The following is a 26,424-nucleotide window of genomic DNA, read 5'->3' as shown; positions in this document are numbered from 1 at the left end:
TTCCCGGCGCTGCGGCGAGGAAGGTGGTCGGCGCGGTGGGGGTGAGGGGAGTGTCTTAGCGGAGGTGAGCGGGGCCCCGAGGCTTGGCGGCGAGAACGGGACGTTGCGGTGGGCGGGCGTTTGGCCACCCGAGAGGCTAGTGGGCCGGCTGGCGGACTGAACTGCGGGCCGCGAGGGACACGCCTACTCGTCCTCGGGCTGGGGAGCGGGCTGGAGGCTTGGGCCCGAGGGTCGAGCTGGGGAAAGGGGTCTCGTCCATCACCTCAGTGCGGGCCTCAAGGCTGGGTGCCAGGAAGCATGGGCAGATTCGGGGGCGAGGAGGAAGGGGAACTAACCAGGTGCTGAAGGTTGAATAGAGGGAAGGGGATCGTTCTTAGCTTTTTTGAGTGGTGACAGTTTGGACTTGACAATACTTTCGATAAAAAGCCTTTGCATACTCATCAAAAGTAGTTTTAGGACTTAAAACTCTTGAAATGACTGAAGCATTTTATCTTGACTTTTTTTTTTTTAAAGCCTTGTGGACGAAACAGATTTACGCCCTTATGAATAATTATGGTATATTGCCAACTGGTCAGTTTTTAATGAAATGTCTTCATGCTTGAAAAATAGATTTGATCACTCTGGGTCAAACTAAATTAGCTTCCTAAATGCCAGTTTTTTCCAGCTGAACAAAAACATTTAACTGTTCATTGAAGTAATGAAGGACAATAAAGAAAACAAGGAAGCCTAGTGGGCTACAGGCTGACCTTTGACTTTAAAATTAAACGTAAAAGGAAGATGTTGCTTGTTTCAGAGCTTAATTTAGAAGGGCATCAGGATCCTCCCTTATGAAAATACAAAAATCCACCCCATGGTGTATGTGGAGGTCTGGGCAGTCTTGGAGAGGAGGCTTTTCCCCTTTGCTTTTCCTTTGGGAATCAGTCTCTGTAGCCTGGGAGGAATAGCAGAACTTCACAGATTTCCCATATATTTTGCATATGCAGCTTAGATCCACCTGAGAATGTGACTTTAGGCCTCAGTCCATCAGCAGCTCCCCATGTAAAATTTAGGTTGGGTAAGCTAGACCCAGAATTAAGTTTTCCCATTTATAAAATGAAATGATCCCTGATCATGTAGGATTTTGTGAATCGTAAATGGTCATATGTGTGGATTTATTTCTAGGTGCTCTTGTTCTGTTCCATTGATCTGTCTTTTTTATACCAAGGCCATACTGTTTTGATTACTGTAGCTCTGTAGTGTACTTTGAAATCAGGGAGTGTGGTGCCTGTTCTTCTCAAGAGTGCTTTGATTATTCAGCATCTTTTGTTGTGCTGTGGAATCTTCATTTTACTTGGGAGTGGACTGTTTAAAAGTTTGCCTTGTGTCCAGGAATTGCTGGGGACAACCTGATTTCTGTCCTGAAGTGGACAAAACAGGTAATGCTAACCCACGAATCTTTCTACTGTTCTTCCCTCTCAAACATAGGCTTCTTTGGGGAGGATCAGAAGGAGGCAGATATATTAGTTTGGGATAACAGGTTTTGAAGCAAATGGTCCTTGGAAGATTTCTTATTATACCTGAAAAATATTCCTTGATTTTGCAGACATGGATTTAGATGCTGTTACAAAGCAGTCAGTGTTACATGCCAAGCCTGACGGGCTCATTCTTCAATATGGGACTGCTGGATTTCGAACGAAAGCAGAACACCTTGATCATGTCATGTTTCGAATGGGATTATTAGCTGTCCTGAGGTCAAAGCAGACAAAATCTACCATAGGAGTCATGGTAACAGCGTCACACAATCCTGAGGTAATGCATTTAGTGCTCCAATAAGACAAGCTTTTATTTCCAAGACCAAACCTTAGTTTCTGAGCACTTTGACCCCAATTCAAATTCTGATTCTAGTACTTCGCTTTTTCCTTGTTCTATGCCTTTGTTTTTGAACAAGCACTTTTCTTAACAAGTGGTCATTTAGCTCACAACTCTAACAGTTGTGGAGAGAGTGAAATGAGACAGTCATTTTTTGGATTGTGTCCATGTTGAGAAATAACACAATGTCCTTATAACTTAGTTGTATTGAGACAGCATCAGTAATAAAAAGTGTTGCCTCTGTTAATGTGGCAGAGACTTGAAGAGATTGGAGGCAAGCTGGGGGAGGGGAGATGACAAGTTTTTGAAAAGACTTAGCACACTTTGAAAATTTTCAGACAGGTCTTCTATAGCTAGGGAATAGTCTCCTGTTCTGAGTGAACAGCTGGACGTGTGACTTCAGGGATCCAGAAGTGAACATTGGACTTGATTGATCAGGCCCGATGAGTCTAGGGTTTATGACAATCGAGTTTTTTTAAAGTATTCCTCTGATGCACCTTAACTATCTTATTCTGTACTGGCCTATAACTCACTAAAACATTGTTTAAATCATATGCTTCTGTTCTGTTGCTAGGACACAAGACTTTTGCCTTTGTAGCTAAATCAGCAGGTTAGTGAGGGATCCTAACCTCTTCCTCTCACACCCGCCCCCACCGAAAAACAAGAGGATGTTGCTTATTCAGCTTCTAAATGTGGATTGTTATAAATGTGTTAACTGTTTAAATGTCTAAATCACCACACTTGCTTAATGATTTGTAGGCAGAACCCCACGTTTATTGTTAATCCCAGAAGCACTTCTTAAAACAATTTTGAGCTCTGGCCTTCCAGTGTGTTCTTTTGAGTGCAGCCACAGGGAGAAGGATCTCCAGGGACCCTGGTTCTGCTGCAGTTGTGCCTCATCAGTTAATTGATGGTGAATGCACAGGTGACAGCCTTTTAAAAGGCTAGGGGGGCACAGCAGCTGTTGGGTGTAAGAGTCAGATAGATGATGTTTTAACATCAGCACTGACACTTCCTAGCCGTATGAACATAAGCAGATTACTTGCTCTGAATCTCGGTTTTCTCAGAGATTGGGGTAACCATAGGAGGATTAGTTAGATTGATGACATGTGTCGTGAGGATTCACTGAGGTGAGGTATGTACAATACCTGCTCCAGCACCTGGCCTTCAGTCATGGTCACCAGTGAAACTGCCCAGCCGTCACTGTCTTTTGTTTGGGGAGAAACAGCTTGGGTTTGCTTCCTCACCCTCATGACTGCACAGATGACTTATTACTTTTTATTTTTATTTTTTTTTAGGAAGACAATGGTGTAAAATTGGTGGATCCTTTGGGTGAAATGTTGGCAGCATCCTGGGAGGAGCATGCTACCTGCTTGGCAAACGCTGAGGAACAACATTTGCCGAGAGTGCTGGTGGACATCAGTGAGAAGGCAGCCGTGGATCTGCACCAAGATGCCTTCGTGGTGATCGGTAGAGATACCAGGTGCACATCAGAGCCATGGGGAAAGCTGATTTTTGAATGCCACATAAATGGTTGTATCAGTTTTAGCACCCGAGACAAATGGAAAGAGTCAAGTGGAGTGGAACCACCCTGAGAGGTTCCTCCTGGTCTTTTCATTAGGACGTAGGAGTGAAGTCACTGCTACAGCTTGGGCTTGGTGTCCGAGCCCCAACTCTCAAGCTTACTGCACGAGTTGAGCAAGTCACTTAACCTTTTGGAGCCTACCTTTGCTCACCTGTAGTGTTGATGGTGAGCCTGCCTCATGCAGGACTTCCTGAGGATTGCATAGGGTAATATAGGCAATACACCTGTTTGCTGGCACAAGACAGGCACTTGCCAAATGTCTCCCATCCCTTTATTTCTGTAGGTTTGCGCCTTTCCCCTGTAGAGTAAGAACATGTGATTATTATTTAACTATGTTTAGAGATTATACCCTGTGTTATTGTTGGCTCACACATCATTTTCCTCTGCTAGAGTTCATTGGAAAGTGTTAACCATCTATATTATTTCTACATGTTTGTCACATTTAGCAGCTCTTGCCTTCTTTCACAGAGAAGTGTTACTTTAAAATGTTAGATTAAAAGTGTACTTTGAAACAGAAGCATTCTCTTTAGCATAAGATCTGATTCTAGCCAGAGATTTGTTCTAAAGTAAATTTCTACTCAGTCTCCAATGCCTTACCATTTTGCCCTTACCCATTAAGTGTTTTACCCTTAACGTGTTACCACGGATTGTCGATTTGGCTTTATGTTCTGAAGCAGATACCATCTCACGGTAAATCCATCCACATGTGTTTTCCTCTCACCTGTTTACTAGTTTAAATGATATAGAAAATCTTGTTCTGTAAAGCAGGTATGTATATTGATCTTTATTTTCAGATAGAAAAATAACTTACTCTGACTTTTTAACATGAAAACTAGATTCTGTATTCTTGGTGGTTTAACACCTTGCCTTGGCTTACGCACGCTCTGTGTGTATTTACCATTACTGTTTTCAAGCAGTAAATGTGGTTTTACCGTCAAACTTGAAAAAGTGCTCGAGTGTAGGAGTAATTAGTGTTACAGTTAGATTAGTGTTAAAGTTTATATCTATTTCCTAAATTCATTTAAAAGGCGAAGCTCTTTCCAAGAAGCATATTGAGAAAGGCTACTGGAAAATGCTTACACTTTACCCATATATTTCTTTTCATAGTTTTTGGGCTCTGCAGGTTTCATTTAGTTTGAATACAGTGGACTTATTATTCTGAAATTTGTAACCCAGAATTTCTGCGTTTGCTTTTAGAACTTGCAGCTCAGTTGGTCTTGGATTAGATGTAATATTTTCTTCCTTTTCTTTCCTAGGCCTAGCAGTGAGAGACTTTCACAGTCTGTAATAGATGGCGTGACAGTTTTAGGAGGTCAATTCTATGGTATGTACTTGTTCTGATTTGTAAATTAATCTTTAAAAAAAAATCTCAAAGTGAATACATAATTTAATTTAGAAAAGTTTGAAAATAAAATTAAAGTGAACTTATAGATATAAGCTACTAGCATTTTAAGTTAAAAGTTAAAAACATTTTTTTTCTGGTCATTCGTGTTATATTTTACCAGTAGGAGATTATCTGTAGGCAGTGCTGATCTTAAACAACTTCCTTTAGTGAGGCTGAACATACTGATACAAAAACCCTTGAAGTTACTTGAAAAACTCATTCTGGGGAGTTCTTATTACTATCAGGCAGGTATTCTCTAATAACTGATCACGTTTGGAGTCAGTGTGACAAATAATGATGAAAAATACCTTTGACAGACTTGTAATCATGATTTTTAAGTTTTGACAGATGATCTTTCCTATTTTACCAAGTGAAGAATTAAATGCAACGAAACAGGCTGGAATCCTCTTCTCACACTGGTTGTGCATCTTGTGAATGCAGTGATTCCACTAGGCTTGGAGGTGAATTTTCCTAGTGTCAGATCTCTCTCATTTAAAAGTATCTTCTCTTGATCCTCTCAACCTCCTGTGTGTTCCCTCAATTCCCAGTTAACCCGGCCTCTTCCAGACTCGCCTGGTTTGCTTCTCTATTTGCTCTTCTGATTATAAGTAGCCTGTTGGCAGTGAATCCCCGTCCTTGCCCCTCCAGGGAAATGTCTGTCCCAACACTCATCTGCTAGGAAGCAGAAATTCACCTGGGGCCTGGGCCTCCCCAGGGACTGTTTGGTTAAGCTGCCGGACCCTGTACCTGCACAAGTGCTTGTCTAGAGAGAGGACTTGTAGCTTTTGTCAGATACTCAAAGGGATCTGTGACCTAAGAATAACTCTCAGAACTTACATTTTAATTTTTGTATTTCAGTTGATCTCTTGGCAGCTATCCACGCTGTGAACTCTCCCTTTTTTTCCCCTACTTCCTTGACTTTGTTACTCCATGTTGTCCTGTTTGCAGGATCCTCTTCTGTCTCTCCTAATATGGGCTTTGCTCACTTCTTGCTTTCATTCTGCCTCATTTCTGAATGAGCATCCTTGCTGCCATAGCTCCAGCTGCAAATATTGTTTTATTCATTCATTCATTAGTTCATTGGACAGTTTTGACTACCTGCTACGTAGAACCCTCCAGGAGTCTGTTTCATGGCATAGCTCAGCCTATAGTAAGAAACCCATTTTGGATCATGACATGGGTCTAATGTGCTTGTGTGAATAACTGAAACAGAATTTTCAGAGAACAGTATTTACCATCCTCCATGACATGTGTTCATCTGTTTCATTAAAATAATGGAGAAATGCTGACCGGATCTCACTAAGTAGATTCCATGACCTGTTGTCAGGGTTTTTTTTTTTTTTTAAATAATTTAAAAAAGAAATTCTTTTCAGCTACACCGGGTCTTCGTTGCTGCATGCGGGCTTTCTCTAGTTGCAGCGAGCGGGGGCTGCTCTCTAGCTGCGACATGCGGGCTTCTCACTGCGGCGCCTTCTCCTGTTGCTGAGCATAGGCTCAAGGCCCTCAGGCTTCGGTAGTCGCGGCTCTCGGGCTCAGTTGCCCCGTGGCATGTGGACTCCTCCTTGACCATCCCCTGCGTTGGCAGGTGGGCTCCCAACCACCCACCACCAGGGATGTCCAGCAGGTGGATTTTAAAGCACTGGTCTGAGTCATGTTTCCACGTAGGTGGCTGCCCACTCCCCCAGGTTCCCCCTGTCCCAAATCGTGTTCTTTCTGCCATCCACAGAATGAATGGTTGACCTTTCCAGCTCTGTCATTCTAACTCTAGAACCATCACTCTTCTAGTGTTTGAACCTAGGAAAATTTGAGAATGATTTAAAAACAAACAAACATCTTTTGTTCATTGCTCTCTTCCACTTAGTGTATTTCAGGAAATCAAAGGTGGTTGATGTGGCTGCAAGCTCAGGGAGACTGGGAGAAGCTACTAGAAGATAAGGTTAGGGAGGTGAGTAGGGGCCGGGTCGTTCTAAGCCTTACAGGTCGTGAGGAGAATTGGGGTTTTACTTTCAGTATAGTGGGAGTCCACTGAAGGAGTTTATGCCAGCGAATGGGATCACATTTTCACTTTAAGCCAGTCCCTCTGGCTGTGGTTTAGAGGAGGGAGTCGGTCATCAGAAAGGAAGAGAAACCAGCTAGGAGACTATGTAGTAAATTCATGCAAGACTTGCTAGTGAGAAAAATGGGAAAAGGTGAAATTAGTAATGAATTTAAAGGATTTCTGTGATTCATGGTGAGGTTAGAGGTGTGAAGAATGGCTGCTAGGTTTCTGGGTTGATCTGTTGAATGGATGGTGACGTTTTTATTGAGTCACTGTCATTTAGTAAATGTTTATTTTGTAATTTTGATTCTGGTCACAAAATCCACTTGTTTCAGCCTTCAGTGTGTGTCTCTGGACTTTTGTTTGTCTCTCCTTATGCACTGCCGCTGAGCTGGTCTGAGCTTTTACCCACTTTTTTTCTTAAAGCTCTTCCACCTTCTCCCATCTAATCCTTATACCAGAGCCAAATATCTGTTTCACAGCTGCAGTGCTCAAGAACCCAAAGTGATCGTTTGCCTTCTGCCCAGACTCTTGTGCTTGGCTTTGAAGACCATTGACAAGTTTTGTCACACTGTATTTATTGGATCCTGGTCCACTTTTGCTGTTTCTCTTGCTTCTTACTCGTAGTCCCTTTCTTGTGTGTTTAGCTATTTTTGACTATAAGCTGTTTGTTTTCTGGGAGAATTATCTGTGGGACATTTTTGAGGTTTACCATGAAGGTGTATCGCCCTGGCAGGGTTTAGTGTTTGCATCTGCTCGGGGTACTACCCGGCTGGCGGGTGATAAGGTTCTTTGATGACAGCATTCTTCTGGATCCCTGTGGTTATGTGCCTCTGAGCTGGGGGTCCCTGGAGGCCTGTACTTGTGATGACAGCTCTTCAGGAATAGACTTTCCCCTCTGCCCTGTTTGGTGCCAAGTCAGCTTTCTGGGGAGTAGGCCCTGGGGGCTTACTCACTTCTGACTCTGTCTTGCCCTGAAGAATTGTTGTTTAGTTGCCAAGTTGTGTCCAACTCTTTTGCAACCCCATAGACTGTAGGCCGCCAGGCTCCTCTGTCCTTTGGGTCTTCCAAGCAAGAATTCTGGAGTGGGCTCCCGTTTCCTCCTCCAGGGATCAAACCTGCGTCTCCCGCATTCTAGGCAGACGCTTTACCGTCTGAGCTACCATTTGTATATAGTAGTGTGTATATGTTAATCCCAACCTCTTAATTTATCCCTCCCCTCCATGTTTCCCCTTTGGTACAATAAGATTGTTTTTGAAGTCAGAGAGTCTATTTCTGTTTTGTAAATAAGTTCATTTGTTTCATTTTTTGAAAATTAGATTCCACATATGAGTGACATCATATGATACTTGTCTTTGGCTTACTCCTAGTATGATAATCTCTAGGGCCATCCATGTTGCTGTAAACAGCATCATTCAGCCTTCTTTACGGCTGAGTAATAACCCATTGTAATATGTACTGCATCTTCTTTAGGCATTCCTCTGTCAGTGGACATCTAGTTTGCTTCGTGTCTTGGCTGTTGTAAATATTGTAAATAGTGCTGCAGTGAACCTTGGGGTGTGTAATGTGAATTCTGGTTTGAAGAACAGGCCTTTGGGGCTTCAGGCACTTGAAAGCCTGTTCTGCTGGGTTGCATGTCTTAGATCAGCATGGACCTTCTACACAGAGAACCATTGCTCAACTCCTAGTTTAGAGAAGTGCCCTCAGAGCAAAACGGGCTTCTCTTATCTTGCATCCTGGAATTCTCACTTAACTCTGGCCTAATTGGTACTGCAGTTCTTTTTGAAAAGAGATAAAAGTCTTTTATCTTTCATTTTCGGTTGTTTTTAAAAGGAAGGTTCATCTGAATTACATAGTTTATAATGTTATGAAAATAGAACTCAGTTATTACTTTTGTACATTGCCAGCGATCTGTACCAAATGACTGGTTCAGCTGTCATTAGTAGTTCATATTTCTTTTAGAACTGAGTATGTGTCCAGCGTGTGCCTCTTCCACCACCAAACAGTTCATTCTGACTCCATCCACCTGGCAGCCACATCTTACGTGTGCAGGGCTCAGTGCCTCAAACCTTGCCCCTCCCCGCCTTCAGATGCTGCCACCTGGGCTCCTGACCACCCTTTCCTTGGGCCGATTAATTTGTTCAGATAGGCACATAGAACTCAGGGAAGCATTTTACTTCCTAGAGTACCAGTTTATTATAAGGAGTGTAACCCAGGAATGGCCAGATGGTAGAGATTTATGTGGGGAGGGGCGTGGAGCGTCAGTGCTCCCTGGGCACCCCAGTCTCCACTGGCTCCCCATCCTGGAACCCCATCCTTCAGGGTTTTTATGGAGGCCTCCTTACATGGGCATGGCTGCTTAGATCTTTGGTGTTTGAACTCAATCTCTTGTCCCTCCTTTCTTCCCTCCCTGGAGCTTGGGAGGAGGTTGGAGGAGGGCAGGGAGGACTATAAATTTCAGTTCTTTAATCCTGTGGTTGGTTCCCAGGCAACCAGCTGCCACCCCTAAAGTTTCTAAGGGCCTTCTGAAAGTTACCTCATTAGCATAACAAAAGATGCCTTTCTGTGGATGCTCTGCCGGAAATGGAGACAGATCAAATGAATGATTCTTAGTATAAATCACAGTATCACAGCATGACCTGTAGTTTTAATGACTTCAGTGGATGTTTATGCATATTTCTGGGTGGTTTAAAACTTAGCGTTTCTTGTATTTTCTGAGATGTCTTTTTTTAAAGAGGATTTATGACCCTGAAATTGACACAGTATGAGTCTTCCAACTTTGTTAAGAACTATGTGAAATGGCTTTTTGCGTTTCTGTGACAGATTATGGCTTGCTGACGACGCCCCAGCTGCACTACATGGTCTTCTGTCGAAACAGCAACGGCCAGTATGGAAAGGCAACCGTCGAGGGTTACTATCAGAAACTGTCCTCGGCCTTTGTGGAACTTACCAAACAGGTCAGAATCTCTCCAGTGTGGTTAGGGTTTGAGCAGTTGCCTAAAAGAACATCAGTTGAACAGTTTATTTAAACATTTGTCACTTTTTTCCCCCCAAATTTGGCCTGTCTCCTTTTTCTTTCCAGGGCTCTGCAAGGTCTGGCCCTTGTACCCAGCTAACTCTGTGTTGGCATTTATTTGGCAAGGCACATAGTATGTTCTTGTTACCAACCAGGGTTCTTGGCCTCCTTAATCAGTAGAAATTGGTAAGAGGCCAGACAAATTCAGGCAGGGCTTTTTTGGGGCCTGTGCTGCAGCAGAAGGGAGCAAAACCCATAGATTCACTTGCTTGCTGAGGGGAGGCCAAGGTGGTTCCTTACACTGGAGGGAAGAGGCATGTCCAGGGTTCTGGCGAGAGGAGGGCTTAGGTGGTTTGTCCACCCCTTAGCTGGTATTGCCTGCAGGGGCATGCACAGTGCCTGCTTTTGCTCCCAGCTCTTCAAAAGTAGCAGTTGAGTCTTTTTGGATGGTTTTCGTATCTTGTTGTCCATAATTTGCCCCAACTGCATGCATGCAGTTATTTTCAGTCCCTCTTCTCTTTGTATTTTGTTGCTGGAGGAGACTTTGTCCAGGTGCAAGCGCTGCAGCAAAGGGTCTCAAGTGCCAGCCTGTCTCATTTTGAGCTCACTGGGGGAGAAGCGTGACGAACTTGCAGTTTTCATAAGTGTTCATGCAGATGAATTTGCTCTTAGAGTTACTGTAGGTGCTGTTGGCGTCATACTGGAAGCATCTACTGTTAAGAAAATCTGTCTTCAAGGTGTATTAGCTTCCTAAACCTGAACAAAGATTTGAGGGGTATAATTCACTTGATCAGCCAATATTGAGCATATGTTATTGTCAGGAATTGTTGACCAAAACCAAGTCCTTGCTCTCATAGAACTTATATTTTGGGCTGAGGGTGGGTAGGAGAGGAGATTGCCAGGAAAAAACCCACTTGCCCGGTGGTGGCATACACTATGAAGAGAATGACAGATATTATTGCTGCTCATTCATCTGTATACTCGTGCCCACATTTGAGTGACTGCTATGGAATACAGACTAATAAGGGACCCTGCTAAATTATAATAAAGCTTCATTTCTGTAATTTATTTGGTCTGTAAAACTTTTCCAATTTCTGTGACCAAAAAATGGTGTTTTAAAATCTTACTTGGGTGTTCTACAGTTTTCATATGAACATGTGTACCCTTCTGTTTCCTGGCTTAAAATAGACATATTAACTGAAATAATGGAAGCTGTTTACATATGCATACCTGTGGTTTATGCTTCACTTTGGTATCTTGAAATTGTTCTTCCATTTCTTTTCCTTTTCAGGCCTTCTGCCGTGGAGATGACCACAGAACACTTAAGGTTGACTGTGCAAACGGCATAGGGGCCCTGAAGCTGGCAGAAATGAAACACTACTTCTCCCCGGGGCTGTCAGTTCAGCTGTTCAACGATGGGACCAAAGGGAAACTCAATCATTTATGTGGGGCCGACTTTGTGAAAAGTCATCAGAAACCTCCACAGGGTATGCAAAAAATGTGTTTTTAGAGCTCTGTCTGAAACCAGTCACTCAAACGGAGGTGGCAAAGAGAGAGTTGTGCAGCTGTCCTGGCCCCGCTGCTCTTAGACATCTGGGCCTCGTCCGCTTGCCGTTGCCATGCAGTGACACGCAGAACACGGCTGCTCTCGGCCCTGAGAGTCTTGTGACTCTCCACAGGGGGTGGGAAATCTGGTGGAAAAAGCAAAATCAGGACGTGGGATTTTAGAGCAGTGATTCTTAAGCTTTAGCAGACATAAGAATCACCTGGAAGGCTGGTGAGCACGTAGATTTCCTGGGCTCTACCCCAGGGGGTCAGATTCTGTAGGTCTCGGGTGGTTTGTCCATCTGCTGCTGTCCGTCTGTTGTGGTAAAGGAACAGTCATGTTATCTAAAATCTGATGTGACCGTTGCTCAGGTTCAGTAAACTATGCAAGTTACACAAGACATTAACTCACTGGTTGTAATATTTTGCTCTGAAATACCAGTGTTTCTTGTTACTGATATAAACAAATGAAAATCACTTTTTTTCAGGATTAAAGTATATACCGTATCTGCTGCTGATTATTTTGTATATAAGGATCGGCATTGTATGTAGTACAAGGGAAATTGAATTCAGTTTAATACCTATAGCTTTCAAAGCACTATGTGGGAATCTGTGTTGCCAAACCACTGGCTTGTAGAAAGGAATTTTATTTTAGTATCATATAGGGTTTCAGCTTAGATAGATTTTAAGTGCTCTTTTTTCACTTAGCTGTGAAAGAATTTACTGTGTAAAAATACTAGTAAACCTGTTTAACTATTTAAAGGTTAAGATACTGGTTTTATTTGGAAGGGTGTTTATGTTTTATTTCCATTTAAATGAATTCTCTTCCCTTGATTTTGAAACAGTTGTCTCCATTCATGTTCAAAAACAAAATATGCTTATGTAGAGCCTCAGACAGGAGGAATGATCAGGATTTTCCTCATTGACAAAATACTCCAGTTACTTATATTTGATTATACCCTCTGCTTGGTCAGTAAGGATAGAAATGGTTCTTTATCTGTAGGTGTTTAATATTGCTGAAGTCCTGGAAGGATAATTTTAAACACCTCTTGAAAAGTCATAGTGGGCATGCTTCTGTATAACACAGAGGGTCACTTATAATCAATACTTAATGGAAAAAAAAAATTTCCCTCTGTAACTAGTGTGAGAGAAAAACCTAAAACTTTTAACTTACATTAAATTTTATCCCCCTTTCTTAGACTGAAATGTGTTTTGATTTATTCTGTGTGCTAGGAATTGAAATGAGGGCCAATGAAAGATGCTGCTCCTTCGATGGAGATGCAGACAGGATCGTTTACTACTACCATGATGCAGACGGTCAGTTTCATCTCATAGACGGAGACAAGATAGCCACCCTCATTAGCAGTTTCCTCAAAGAGCTCCTGTTGGAGGTACGGTGTTGGGGCTGACCACCCTTTCAAACAAGACTCACTGAGGAAATTGTTCCGTATCAGGCAGTTGCTTGAATGTCTCAGAGGCATGATTCGTGGGGAGTTCCTCACGTCTGTGGCCAGAAAATACAAAAAGAAATGGTCATTCCTGTCATTTCAGTGTTAGGGCTCTGGTTTTGGAACCCAGAGGGAGTAGTCTTTTCTCTTTTGGCAGAGAGCTTCATGATTTGGAGCTTTACAAAGTTCTGGTTTCTTCATAGCTGCCTTTTTTCTTTTTTGGCCTAACTGTGGGGCATGTGGTATCTTAGCTCCCCAACCAGGGATTGAACCCACACCCTCTGCAGTGGAATCGTGAAGTCTTAACGGCTGGACCACCAGGGAAGTCGGTAACTGATATTTTAACAAGAGGTTCACGAACATCATTTCCCAGAGCCTTGAGTTTATATAAAAAGTCTCCTCTGAGGGATTTATTTACTATGATTATGATAACCTTAGTGACGTGAGGTTTATTATATTATGCTCATTTGGAAATCTCAGATTACCTTTAAGTATAAAATGTAATGATAATTATAATATGGAAAAGGTATACTTTAAGAATTCAGTGTGTATTTTTATTAAAAACTGAAGAGATCAAGAAATGACAGGTTTCTCTAAAAAGGATTCTTTAGCAACCGAGATGTCCTTCATAGGTGAATAAACTTTGGTTCATCCAGACAAAGGAGTATTATTCAACGGTAAAAAAAAAAAAAAAAGGCTATCAAACCATGGAAAGACATGGAGGAAATGTGAATGCATATTTCTAAGGGAAATAAGTCAAACTGAAAGGGCTGTGTATATCACTATGGGTCCAACTATAGGATATTGTGCAAAAAAAAACGAAAACACAAAAACTATGGTGACAGAAGATCAGTGGTTTCAAGGGGGTGGGGAGAAATGAATGCTGAAGGATAAATAGATGGAGCACAGAGGATGTTTTAGGGCTCAAAATATTCTACATACTATAAGCATGGAAACGTGTTCTTATACATTTGTCCAAACCTGCAGAATATACAGCACTAAGAGTGAATCCTAATGTAATCTGTGGAGTAATATAAAGGAAAATCCGGTGATTAAAAAGAATTCCTTGCAGAATTGCTTTAAATAATACTCAAAAAAGTACTTAGGTTTTTTCCTGGCATACATGTAAATTTTCCGTGAGTTGTTTATTGCATAAAACTAAGTGATGGCCCAACTGGCCAATATGTTTTTCATCCTTTAGAACTCTGTTTATAGGTTTGCTTTTGTAGGGTCTTTGCCTTTGATGGCAAGGTAATTGTTCTTGTTTTTGTCTAGATTGGAGATGGTTTGAGTCTCGGTGTTGTACAAACTGCATATGCCAATGGAAGTTCAACACGGTACCTGGAAGAAGTTATGAAGGTATTGAACACTTTCCAGTTTTTGGTAGCTTCTTCATCATTACCTAAAGTGAGGTATTTCTGTGAGGAAAATAATGCCCTCATAAAAATGAATAGATTGAAATGCATGGAACTGAGCTGTTGTTTACCTAAGGGTAGAAAGTGAAAGTGTTAGTCGCTCAGTCGTGTCTGACTCTCTGCAACTCCATGGGCAGTAGCCTGCCAGGCTCCTGTGTCCATAGGATTCTTCACGCAAGAATACTGGAGTGAGTTGCCATTCCCTTCTGCAGGGCATCTTCCTGACCCAGGGATTGAACCCAGGTCTCCTGCATTGCAGGCAGATTCTTTACTGTCTGAACCACTAGAGAAACTGAACTTAAAGGTAACTAGAAATCAAACAAAATTAAAGAAAAAATTAAATTGTCCCTAATGCAGAAAAAGAGACTTTCCTTTCTCCCTTTTCCTAGAGTGTTTCTTTTAGCAAACTTATGTTTTCTCTGTCCTTTTGTAATGTCAGTCTTTTGAAAGGCAAAATAGGCCAGTTTTAGTTAAGGTTTTTCTATAAGGGCCTAGAGTACCTCTTTGAAACATAAACATCAAGGAAGGTAGCATCCCAACACTTAGCCTCCTGAGAGTTTGACCACCTTACCACTTAGAGTTGGGCACCCATCTGTTTGACAGAGAGATGTGAGAAATTGTATCATTCCTTTGAAGAAGGGCAATTAGCCAAGCCCAGTGGCCACAGCTTTCGGACAGACCCTCGTAGCTCAGATGGTAAAAGAATCTGCCTGCAATGCAGCAAACCCAGGTTCGATTCCTGGGATGGAAAGATCCCCTGGAGAAAGAAATGGCAACCCATTCTGGTATTCTTGCCCAGAAAATTCCATGGACAGAGGAACCTGGTGGGCTACAGTCCACAGGATCGCAAACAGTTGGACACAACTGAGTGATTAATATGCACGCACACGCATGACAAAAGGTATTGCAGTCTTCCTGAGAGGTAGACCTGTTTGGTAGATAGACTGCCATGGGGTTTTGTAGGGGGAGAGACTGGGCTCAACTCCTGATACAACAAGGAAAAGTGGAGATTTTATAGCCAAGGAATAGGATATGGGGGCAGGGAGCGGGTTGGTGAATGGAAAATTGCCAAGAGGAACCTCAGGGAGGGTTCTGGCTAAACCAGCCTAACAGGACTTCTGTTGATGGCAGGCCTGGGTGGTCAGATGGTACGGGGTAGGGACTTTGGGCTGATATGGAGGGTAGGGGATTCCAGCTAAAGTGATTGAGCGAAAGATTCTTTGTAAAACTGGGTCCTTGGAGACATGGCTGAGGACAGGACCTGTTCAGGCCCAAAAGAGCCTGACTCTCATGTGGTTGAGGAGAGCTCTTGGTCACGAGATATCTTGAGGTGAGTAAAAGGGTGGGATTGCTTTCTGTCTTTGCAGTCTCTTTCCAGGGGTCCCTAATCTTCAGGATCTAGTGCCGCGATCTGAGATGGAGTGGCTGTGATGTCAGTAATAGAAAATGCACAATAAGTGTAATGCACTTGAATCATCCCGAAACCATTTCCGGCCCCCAGGTCTGTGGAGAAATCGTCTTCCACAAAACTGGCCCCTGGTACCGAAAAGGTTGGGGGCCGCTGTCCTAGAGGATTGCCTGTGATGTGCATCACAGTCTGGCTTATTGCTTATTCAGTAACAGAACTTGTCTTACTCTTCTGTGGAGATGTTTTGTGGGTTGGTAGGAGATTTTGTTTCTAATCATTTCCCCAGCATCCACCAGGTGACTCTCCCTTGTACATCCCACCTGCTTTAAGAATCAGAGGCTGCAGGACCCAAATTGGGTCTGCAGAAAGTAATTCTTTCTCTCCCTGGCTAGGGTGATATTTTCCAACGTCAGTGTTATTCCTTGTCAGATTCCTGCATTTCACTAGTTTTTGTGGCCATGCCATTCTTTTTAAAGCAGGAATGGCAGTCAGGTTCCTTTCGGATCTGGATAGAAGTGAATGAGTCCAGCAGCTGGGCACAGACTTGGAGGTGTGGCCAGGCCAGCTGCTGTCACCTTTGGTCAGAGTCTTCAGGAGAAGCCAAAAATCTGAATTTTGGTGTGAATTTCTTACCTTTGAAGTCTTGGCAGCAGCTGATTCAGCATTTAAAAGAAATGGTTAGGCCACATGAAACATGTCTGCAGGTGACTAGCTGGTGTCCTGACTTAAATATATGGTTACGGTAAATATATGCCTTAAATATATTATATATATATATATATCAAGGGACTCCATCTGGGGCCCACTTGCCTGCCTTTCACAGAGATTCTTGGTGTTTGGGTTATTCTGTATTTTCTTAATTTGTGTCTCAAAAATGGCTTTTATAGTAAGATGCCCTGTTGAGGAAACTGAACATTGGTAACTTCCTTCTCAACACATTCTCTTGTAGATTTAATATTTTTAGCCCTAGCCATTCATGAGGTCTCCTAAACCCAATAAAATGCCAGGCCCGTCTGAGCTTGCTCTTTTGCAGTTTTGCTGCTGTCTTTCCTTAACCATTCTCTTGCAGATCCATCCGAGACTTGCTGCCCACTGTTAGTACTCCAGTCACTGATTTCTTACTAGGAGTAGCCATAGAAACCACCTAACCTAAGCCAGAGCTTAGCAAACAGTGGGCTCTGGGCCACATTGAACCTGCCGGCTGTTTCTAGTTTCATGGGAATACAGCCATGCTTTTGTTTTCATATGGTCTTGTGACTGCTTTCTCACTACAGAGACAGAATCAGGCAGTAGTGATGGAGACCACGTGGCCTACAAAGCCTGAAATATTAGTTATCTCTTTATAGTAAAAGCTGGAAGACCCTGATTTTAAGCCATTCTCCACACTGTAGCTAAACAGCTTTCTGAAACAATCAGATCAGGTCACTCCCCCAGTTGGAATCTTTCATTATAAGGGGCCCCTCAGCTCTCTCACGCTGCTTTACCCTGGAGTGTGTACTCCTGCTGTGCAGTCGCTCCCCCACAGGGACACTTAGGCTTTGTATTTTCATTGCTTAATCTCACTAGACTAAGTTCCCTTAGTCTAGGAGCTTTGTTCCCTACGATGGTAGGTGGTGGTGGTTCAGTTCCTAAGCCATGTCTGACTCTTTGCGACCCTGTGGACTGTAGCTCACCAGGCTTCCCTGTCCTTCACCATCTCCCAGAGTTTGCTTAAACTCATGTCCATTGACGTGGTGATACCATCCAACTATTTCACCCTCTGTCGCCCCCTTCTCTCCTGCCCTCAGTCTTTCCCAGCATCAGGGTCTTTTCCAGTCAGCCAACTCTTCTCATCAAGGGGCCAAAGTGCTGGACCTTCAGTTTCCGCATCAGTCCCTTCAGTGAATATTCAGAGTTGATTTCCTTTAAGATTGACTGGTTGGATCTCCTTGCTGTCCATGGGACTCTCAAGAGTCTTCTCTAGCACCACAGTTCGAAAGCATCAGTTCTTTGGTGCTCAGCCTTCTTTATGGTCCAACTCTCACATCTGTATGTAACTACTGGAAGAACCATAGCTTTGACTACACAGACTTTTTCTCAGCAAAGTGATGTCTCTGCTTTGGAATATGCTGTCTAGGTTTTTCATAGCTTTTCTTCTAAGGAGAGAATATCTTTTAATTTCATGGCTACAGTCACCGTCTGCAGTGATTTTGGAGCCCAAGAAAGGAAAATCTGTCAGTGTTTCCATTTTTCCCCCATCTGTTTGTCATGAAGTGATAAAATTGCATGCCATGATTTTTTTTTTTTCCCCAGACTTTTTATTGAAGGATAATTGCTTTACAGATTTTTGCTGTTTTCTGTCAAACCTCCACCCTGAATCAGCCATAGGTATACATATATCCCCTCCTTTGGAACCTCCCTCCCATCTCTCTCCCCATCCCACCCTGCTAGGTTGATACAGAGCCCCTGTTTGAGTTTCCTGAGCCATACAGCAAATTCTCGTTGGCTATCTACTTTACATATGGTAATATAAGTTTCCATGTTACTCTTTCCATACGTCTCACCCTCTCCTCCCCTCTCCCCGTGCCCGTAAGTCTATTCTCTATGTCTGTTTCTCCATTGCTGTCCTGTAAACAAATTCTTCAGGACCATTTTTCTAGATTCCATATGTATGCATTAGAATACAATATTTATCTTTCTCTTTCTGACTTACTTCACTTTGTATAATAGGTTCTAGGTTCACCCACCTCATTAGAAGTGACTCAAAGGTGTTCCTTTTTATGGCTGGATAATATTCCATCGTGTGTATGTACCACGACTACTTTATCCATTCATCCGTTGATGGACATCTAGGTTGCTTCCATGTTCTAACTATTGTAAACAGTGCTGCAATGAACAATGGGATACATGTGTCCTTTGCAATTTTGGTTCCCTCAGGGTATAGGCAGAGGTTTATAACAACAATAAAAAATGTGAGGGAAAAAAAAAAAAAAGCTCAAAAGCTTAATTAGATTTCATCATGCCAATAAAATGGACAACAGAGGCGGGGGGTGGCGGGGAAGGAAAGACAAAATCCAAAAGAAACTACAGAACAAGTCAAAGCATAAGAATACTAAATGTTTTTCTTGAGTCACTGCTGTCCTTTCCTTTGCTGGGAGTCACAGCCCACCTCACCTCCCTAGGATGCCCTCCAACACTATGCTGACCTCTGGAGCTTCTGTGGGGCAGCTCAGATTCTAATCTGGTCCTACTCCTCTGTGTTCTTGCCTCCAGTGTCCACAGCCCTCAGAACTAGTGCTTTTTCTTACGTGGGAGCTCTCAGTGTCCTTTTATATATTCCATGGACACGGAGTATGCCTAGTTGATCGTTTGGATTTAATCAGCAGCTTGTACAGCTGGTGGGAAGGTTTAGGGTCTTCTTCCTTAGACACACTGCCCCTGGGTTTCAGTTGTGGTTTTATTTCCACCTCTGCATGTTTGGGTCGTCCACTGGGATTTGCTTCTGAGGCTGTCCTGGAGGACTTGGGTTTGCCCCATGAGGGCCAGGTGTGTGTGGAGGTGGTACAGCTGCTTGGGTCACAGGGGTTCTGGCAGCACCAGGTACTCAGGAGAGTTGGCAGCTAGGGCAGCAGGAAATACAGTGCTCTAGAAGGGTATGGCAACCAGTATTGGCCAATATGCTCCAATATTGCCTGGAGAACCCCCCTCCCTGATAGAGAAGCTTGGCATACCACAGTCTACAGGGTCGCAAAGGATTGGGCACAACTGAAGCGACCCTGCACGCAAGACACAAAAGATTTATTTTGCCTGTTGCACTGTCCCAGTGTGAGTTGAGTGTGAAGGTGGTGCAACTGCTTGGCTGGCAGGAACCCTGGTGGTGTAAAATGTGCAGGGACATGGACTGCCTCCACTGCAGGAGTTACGGCCCTCAGTCTTTTTTCAAGCCTTTTGTAGCTGGCTATCAGAAGGCCTCTTTGGCCAGTCTTTCTCCGTAGCTCTGCCCGTTCAGGCACTTAGAGGGCTCTCTTGCCTGGGGTCCTTCTCTGTTGTTGGGCAAGTCAGGCACATAGAGGGTGGCCCCCCTGGCTGGGGTCCTACTCTGTAGTTCAGTGCATCAGGCATTTGACGGGCCAGCCTCTCTATTGCTCAGCTGCTGATGCTGACATGTCAGGGGAGAGAGGGCCCCCACGCGTGCCTCAGCAGTATCGCCTTGCTTCCATGGCTGCCTGGCTTTCCTCCACAGGCATTTCCCACCACAGTCTCCTCCCTCACATCCCCTCGATCCATCTCTCCGCAGTCCACAGCAGCGCTTGCCCTGAGATTGCTCCACAATCCCTAAACTCCAGCTGCCAGCCATTGTGCCTTCCAGGGGACCTGGGTCCCTGTCTGGGGTATGTATGGCTTTGGCAAGGACTGTCTGATTCTCATTCCATTTAGGCTGTGACAGATCAGCTATTTCACTCTCAGCCTTAATGTTTCTCCTCTGACTCAGACAGCTGCCCCACTGTGAGGATCAGACCCCTGCTTCAGTTCCCCCACCTGCCGAGGGCAGGTCCAGTCTTACTAACACTCCTGTTTTTCCCCCTAGTTCCTTCGTCCTACTGAGTTTTGCGTGGTTCTGTATATTCTTTTCCACTGGTCAGGTACTCCTGTCTGCTCTCAGCTGGTGTTCTGCGTGCACTTCCGTGTCTGAAGGTGTAGTCCTGATGTACCCGTGGAGAGATGTACTCTACGTCCACCTACTCCTCTGCCATCTTGTTCTCTCCCATGATCTTTTTTGAATGTTGAGTTTTAAGCCAGCTTTTCACTCCTCTTTCACCCTCATCAAGAGGCTCTTTAGTTTCTCTCTGCTTTCTGCCATTAGAATGGTATCATCTGTGTATCTGAGGTTGTTGATACTTCTCCCGGCAGTCTTGATTCCAGCTTGTGATTCTTCCAGCCCGGCATTTCGCTGGATACATACTCTGCATATAAATTATATAAGCAGAGGGACAATATACAGCCTTGATGTACTCCTTTCCTAATTTTGAACCAGTCTGTTGTTCCATATCTGGTTCACTGTTTTTTCTTGACCTGCATACAGGTTTCTCAGGAGGCAGGTAACGTGGTCTGATATTCCCATCTTTTTAAGAATTTTCTGCAGTTGATTGTGATCTACACAGAATTTTCTAAATTTGCTGGTATATTGAGTGCAGCACCTTAACAGTATCATCTTTTAGGATTTTAAATGGCTCAGCTGGAATTCCATTACCTCCACTAGCTCTGTTCCTATATTTCCTAAGGCCAACTTGACTTCCCACTCCAGGATGTCTGGCTCAAGGTGAGTGACCACACCATCGAGGCTGGAAGTACACAGTAAATATCTGCTGATTAACTGCTGCTGTTTTATAAATATGTGTGTTTCAGGTACCTGTCTACTGTACTAAAACTGGTGTTAAACATTTGCACCACAAAGCTCAAGAGTTTGACATTGGTGTTTATTTTGAAGCAAATGGGCACGGCACAGTAAGTTCTCATAAATGATGATCTGCCTTTAGCGTGCACTTTTTTTTTTTTTAAAGATGGAATTCTGTACCTAGTTAGTAATAGGTAATATTCCACTTTGTTGAAATGATTGGGATGGTGATAGAAATGATTTAGCTGATATTTTATGTTCTGTGAAACCGTGGCTCTCTTTTAGATTGTAATGATCTTCCTTTGAATGTGAAGAGAGAATACTAATTTGTTCCTATAATATATATATTTTCTTTGAAAATAAGTAGGTCTTAATTCCCCTGCAACTGGCAATTTATACATCATTTAAAAATTTTCTTCAAAAGTGTTAGGTTGAGGACTAACTTATAAGCAACTAGAACTGAGTTTAAAGTAATTTGCAATAGGCATATAAAATTTTTTATGACTCTTAGCAGAGGAAGAATCAAAGTTTGAGATATAATTTGCATATCCTGATACTCACCATTTTAACATATATTAATAAGTCTGTAGTATGTTCATAAGGTTCAGAAATTTTCTTTATTATGTTTTTTAATATCTAGCCTCGTTTCATAAATGGATTTGAGATGGTTAACAGAAAATGTTATCTAGGTCAGATAATTCTCATTAATTCAAAATTAGCTTGAATAGGCCATGACTATAAGAGGAAAAATAGTAAGTTACTAGAAAATGTAATTGAAATATAACTTCAGTGATCTTATGCAGGGTTGGTAAATGCTTTTGAACTAGTAAATATTTTAGTTTTCACAGGCCATAAGGTTTGTTGCATCTGCTCAGATCTCTAGTGAAGAGTGTAAATGAAGGGGAGTGGCCATGGTTCCAGAAAACAAGTGACCAGTGCAGCTTAAGTTACCAACAAACTTCGTTTCATGGAGTGGCCGAATGCGCTGTGCTGCTCCTTTTCGGTACTGGGCCTCTGAAGGCACTCAAGTCATGTGTGGGCAAGCAACTCAAAGTGGCGGGAATCCTGAGCAGCATGATGTATATTATATTAAATATCCATGGCACTGTTTGCCATAGTGTAATATGTATGACGAACCTCTTTTCTACTTTTGCTTAGCTTATGTCGTTAAAAATTAAGAAAACTGTACTAATGGCAATGAATTAGATTCTTCAAAGTAGAATGGATACAGGTCAGGCTTAAGGAAGCTGGTTGCCCAGAACTGGTTTAGCTGGCTGACAGTAACATCATACACCCACCATGTGCATTCATTCACCTTTGCCAGGGTGATTATTTTCTTGGTAATCTTCACATTTTGGTAACCAATTTTATAATCCTATAATACATTCTGAGTTCTGATTTGATCTTAATTTCATATATTCTACAGCTGCCATTTTTATCCCCTTGGTTTCTCCAGATTCACTGAGAGTTTCAAAAGTAGTTTAGTTGGGATGATGGTACTTACGACTGGGGCATGGTTAGTGTTTGGTGATTTTTTTGGTATGCTTTTATTGTAGGTACTGTTTAGTAAAGCTGCTGAAACAAAGATAAAACAACTAGCAAAAGAATCAGAAGATGAGAAAAGGAAAGCTGCCAAGATGCTTGAAAATATAATTGACTTGTTTAACCAGGTGAGAACTGTGGGGGGATGGTGGACTCTTGGTTGTGCTGTGCTTTGTCGACAGCTTGGTTGTCTCTGACTCTTTGTGACCTCGTGGACTGTAGCCCGTCAGGCTCCTGTCCATGGGGATTCTCCAGGCAAAGAGTACTGGAGTGGCTTGCCATGCCCTCCTCCAGGACTCTTGGTTACTTACACAGTCAGAAGGTAGACAGGGTCATGTACTGCATCAGACACTGAAGTGGAAAAGTTGTGGGAGCTTCCTTGCAGCTGTGTAGATTTATACAGAAGTGCAGTGACAGAACATTCATGTGCTTCAGATTTTCAAGTAATGATTAGTTTACAGCTGAGGTCAACAGATTCAGCTATGAAGTATATCTGTGAGGCTAAATATACACACACACACACACATATATGTTTTGAAACCAACCTTGTCAAGGGAATTCAGAAAAAAGTCTCTGATGAAGCACATCTGTGGGTCAGATGATTGGGACTGGAGTGGAGACTCTGGCAGTGGAAGAGCAAAGCGTAGGTCAGTGGAAAGCGGTAGAACTTATATATGAGAGTCTTGCACATATTGGGCAGTTCATATACCTCAGTGTGTAATCCTTGCATAACAGGAAGCGTCGTCGGCATAACTCCCGTTTTATAAATGAAGAAACAGACTTAAAGAGTTACTCAGTGGCAGAGTATGGCAGAGTATCCAACTTTAGGTGTGTTTTACCACCAAAAGCTCCACTTTACCATGCGTGAGGCCTTCCACCATCATGGCATAATATCTCAGAAGGGATCTAGTAATAAATAAAATGTTGATTCAGAATGTTAATGTTGGAACCTTCAGAGTTATCCAGCCTAACCTCACTTTACCTATGAGCAAGGAGATTAAAGGCAGGCTGGTATTAGTATTCTCTATAGTCCTTTTACTGTTGCCTTCCATACAGGTCTGTCCCTCGCGTAGTTCATTTATCCACCCCAGTCAGTCATGCAGCATGGGGGGAGGAGGCAGCCAGGACATTGTTTTCTGACAGAAGACATTCGTATCAACGCCATGCTTGTGTTCTCGCATTTTGCAGACAATTGGTGATGCTATTTCTGACATGCTGGTGATTGAGGCCATCTTGGCTCTGAAGGGCCTGACCGTGCAGCAGTGGGACGCTCTCTATACAGACCTTCCAAACAGACAGCTCAAAGTTAAGGTGTGAGCCAGATCACTCCCTTTCTAAAAATTAACTAAAATAAGTTCATTCTACACGTATGTATTGTATAGAAAAGATTGCATTTTCTCACATCTTTAAAAACTACAGAATCTCTCTTAACCATTCTACTGTTATTTAGAAGTATTTGGTTTCCAACTTTATTATAAATATGTATCACTTTAAAAGATTTTATTATTTAAATTTTAAAGATGTGAGGAGAGAACAAAATAATGAACCCCCTTTACACTAGCTTCAACTAGTATCTTCCACATCCCCAATATTATTTTGAAGCAAGCCCTGGGTAGCTTGTTGGTTCAAGTGTAGATGTCTCCTTCCTCTGCATTATTCTTGGTTCACATAGTACTTCCGGAGGCTAGATGCTGAGAAGTAGAATCTGGGCTGCAAGGGCCAGAATTTTTAAAGGCATTTTAGATAAACTGCTGATTGTTTTCTATATGGATATATACCAGATTACACATTTACCAACAGACATTTTTGAGAGACAGATATTGAATCCAGAGTTCACAGAAATGACTGCTGATTGTTCAGTTTTTTTTTTTTTTTAAGGAGATTTTTATGATCCCCTTTTTAAAAAATACCTAAGATTATTTGATCAATGACTAAGCCATATAGTACTGGCCATTATTTCAGTAGTGACTATAAGACAGTCTGTGGTGATCTATCTCAGTACTGTACTTTGTGGTACAATCAGCTGAAATATAGGTCTGTTCCTGTTGACATGAAATAGCCATAATCTTTTAGTGGGAATTACGTTGAATGGGTTAAGCTTCTGAAAGGGAGTATGATATAGAAAAAAACATGAAATGCTTGTGCCTAGGTTGCAGACAGGCAAGTCATTAGCACCACAGATGCTGAAAGACAAGTAGTTAAACCTCCGGGACTCCAGGAGGCCATCAATGACCTGGTGAAGAAGTACAGGCTTTCTCGCGCTTTTGTCCGGCCCTCTGGTACAGAAGACATAGTCAGAGTCTACGCAGAAGCAGACTCGCAGGTAAGCTGAGACAGGAAGGAGGAATGTGCAGTGAGAATCTAAAGAGGTGGAGGAGGGTAGCAGGAAAGAAAACTATTTTAATGGTATTGGAATCTCTAATGTTCAAGATTTATGGAGCCTTTTTTCTTCAGTAGTAGTTACAAAGTTGACTAAAACTCCCCCAGATATTCTTCTTGTAATGTATTCTATATTTCCAAAAGGGTCGTATTTCTAACTGCTCTAAGAATACTACTTAGTGTACCAATACATACTTAGTTTGACACACAGTAATTAAGCTTATGCATCCTAAAGTGGAATATACTTTTTTCCTTCATTTAAAAACATCCTATTGCTTCATGAAAATGACTTACTTTGAGGTTCATTTCTAAACTCACTGATACTGCACCCATGCTGCCTGAAATTTGTCCTTGTGTCTAGGCTTTCAATTTGGTTTTCAAAAATTTTCCTTTAAATGACTGCCTCAGATAAACACTTAAGTCTCTGACCCTATCAAGAAAAGAGACGCACACAGCAAGGCTAAGTTACAGGGGGGTGACCAGAGCCTCAATAAAAGATCTTTTCAATTTATATAGTAGCTGATAGCTTTTTTGCAGAAATTCAGGCCATTATAGAATGTAGTAAATAAATATATCCCTGGTGCATGAGGAAAGGATAACTGGGGCCTCAACTGTTACTTCCTCTTTTGGTCAATTGTGGCTTTCTTGCCACTAACAACTTACTGCCTAAAGAGTCAGTAACTCTTCACACTATTACTGACTGGAGATGTATTATTATGTCCTTTCTTACTGAATTTATTCAGAGTTTTAACATGATAAATCAGATTATAAAATAAAGTTAGCTAGGAACTTACCTGATTTAGAAGAATGTGACTTGTTTTCCACTTATCTATTGTAATTTGTTACTGAAAGATGAAAAAAAGTTGTTCTCATTTGAATTATTTGTTAGTGAAACAAAATTGGAAAGCTTCCTCCCCAGGAGTTGCAAGTAACCTGGTAGCTGCTATGTCTTTTTCATCTAATATCCTTTTATGTCACTTGCAGGAAAACACAGACAGCCTTGCATATGAAGTGAGCTTGGCAGTATTTCAGCTGGCTGGAGGAATTGGAGAAAGACCTCAACGAGGTTTCTGAGGACAATTTTTATATTCTTTAGAAACCAGAACTTTTTAAAAAAACTTTTTTAAAAAAGTTCCTACAGAATAATATTACTGCCACTGTTGTGACAGGTTCATAATAATGTTTACAGTGTACCTTACTGGATTGTTTCTAGGTCTGATTATTTTTCTTAAACACTACCAGAATCATTCTTTAGAAATAGGTAAGCCTTATATTTGTTAAGTTTCATTTTTTAAGATAAAACTAAATTCACCTGTAATATTAATCACACTAATGTAAAATACTGGAGCTCAAGTATATGATTCAGTCATTAACTTTATAACATATGCAAGGAAAAATTCATGAAGGCTGCTAGAAAATTAAAGCTTATTTATTACCAACTC

The 26,424-nt window shown here is 42.2% G+C and overlaps 1 protein-coding gene across 1 annotated transcript; it reads left to right on the top strand.

Annotated features, from left to right (window-relative positions):
• PGM3 (phosphoglucomutase 3) lies at positions 1–26,419 on the top strand (the record flags this gene model as incomplete). The annotated part of the gene is given in 13 exon segments (NM_001045922.1): positions 1–64; positions 1,583–1,788; positions 3,147–3,331; positions 4,690–4,757; positions 9,679–9,812; positions 11,163–11,358; positions 12,650–12,807; positions 14,140–14,223; positions 21,073–21,171; positions 22,618–22,731; positions 23,792–23,914; positions 24,753–24,926; positions 25,967–26,419. Coding segments are annotated over 12 exon segments (1,629 nt in total). The 3' UTR covers positions 26,057–26,419.
• Between the last annotated feature and the right edge of the window lie 5 nt (positions 26,420–26,424).

Source organism: Bos taurus, chromosome 9 (genome assembly GCF_002263795.3).
Source record: "Bos taurus isolate L1 Dominette 01449 registration number 42190680 breed Hereford chromosome 9, ARS-UCD2.0, whole genome shotgun sequence".
NCBI classification, from domain to species: Eukaryota; Metazoa; Chordata; class Mammalia; order Artiodactyla; family Bovidae; genus Bos; species Bos taurus.
Note: the sequence above shows the minus strand (reverse complement) of the source record. Positions and strands in the feature narration are given on the sequence as shown.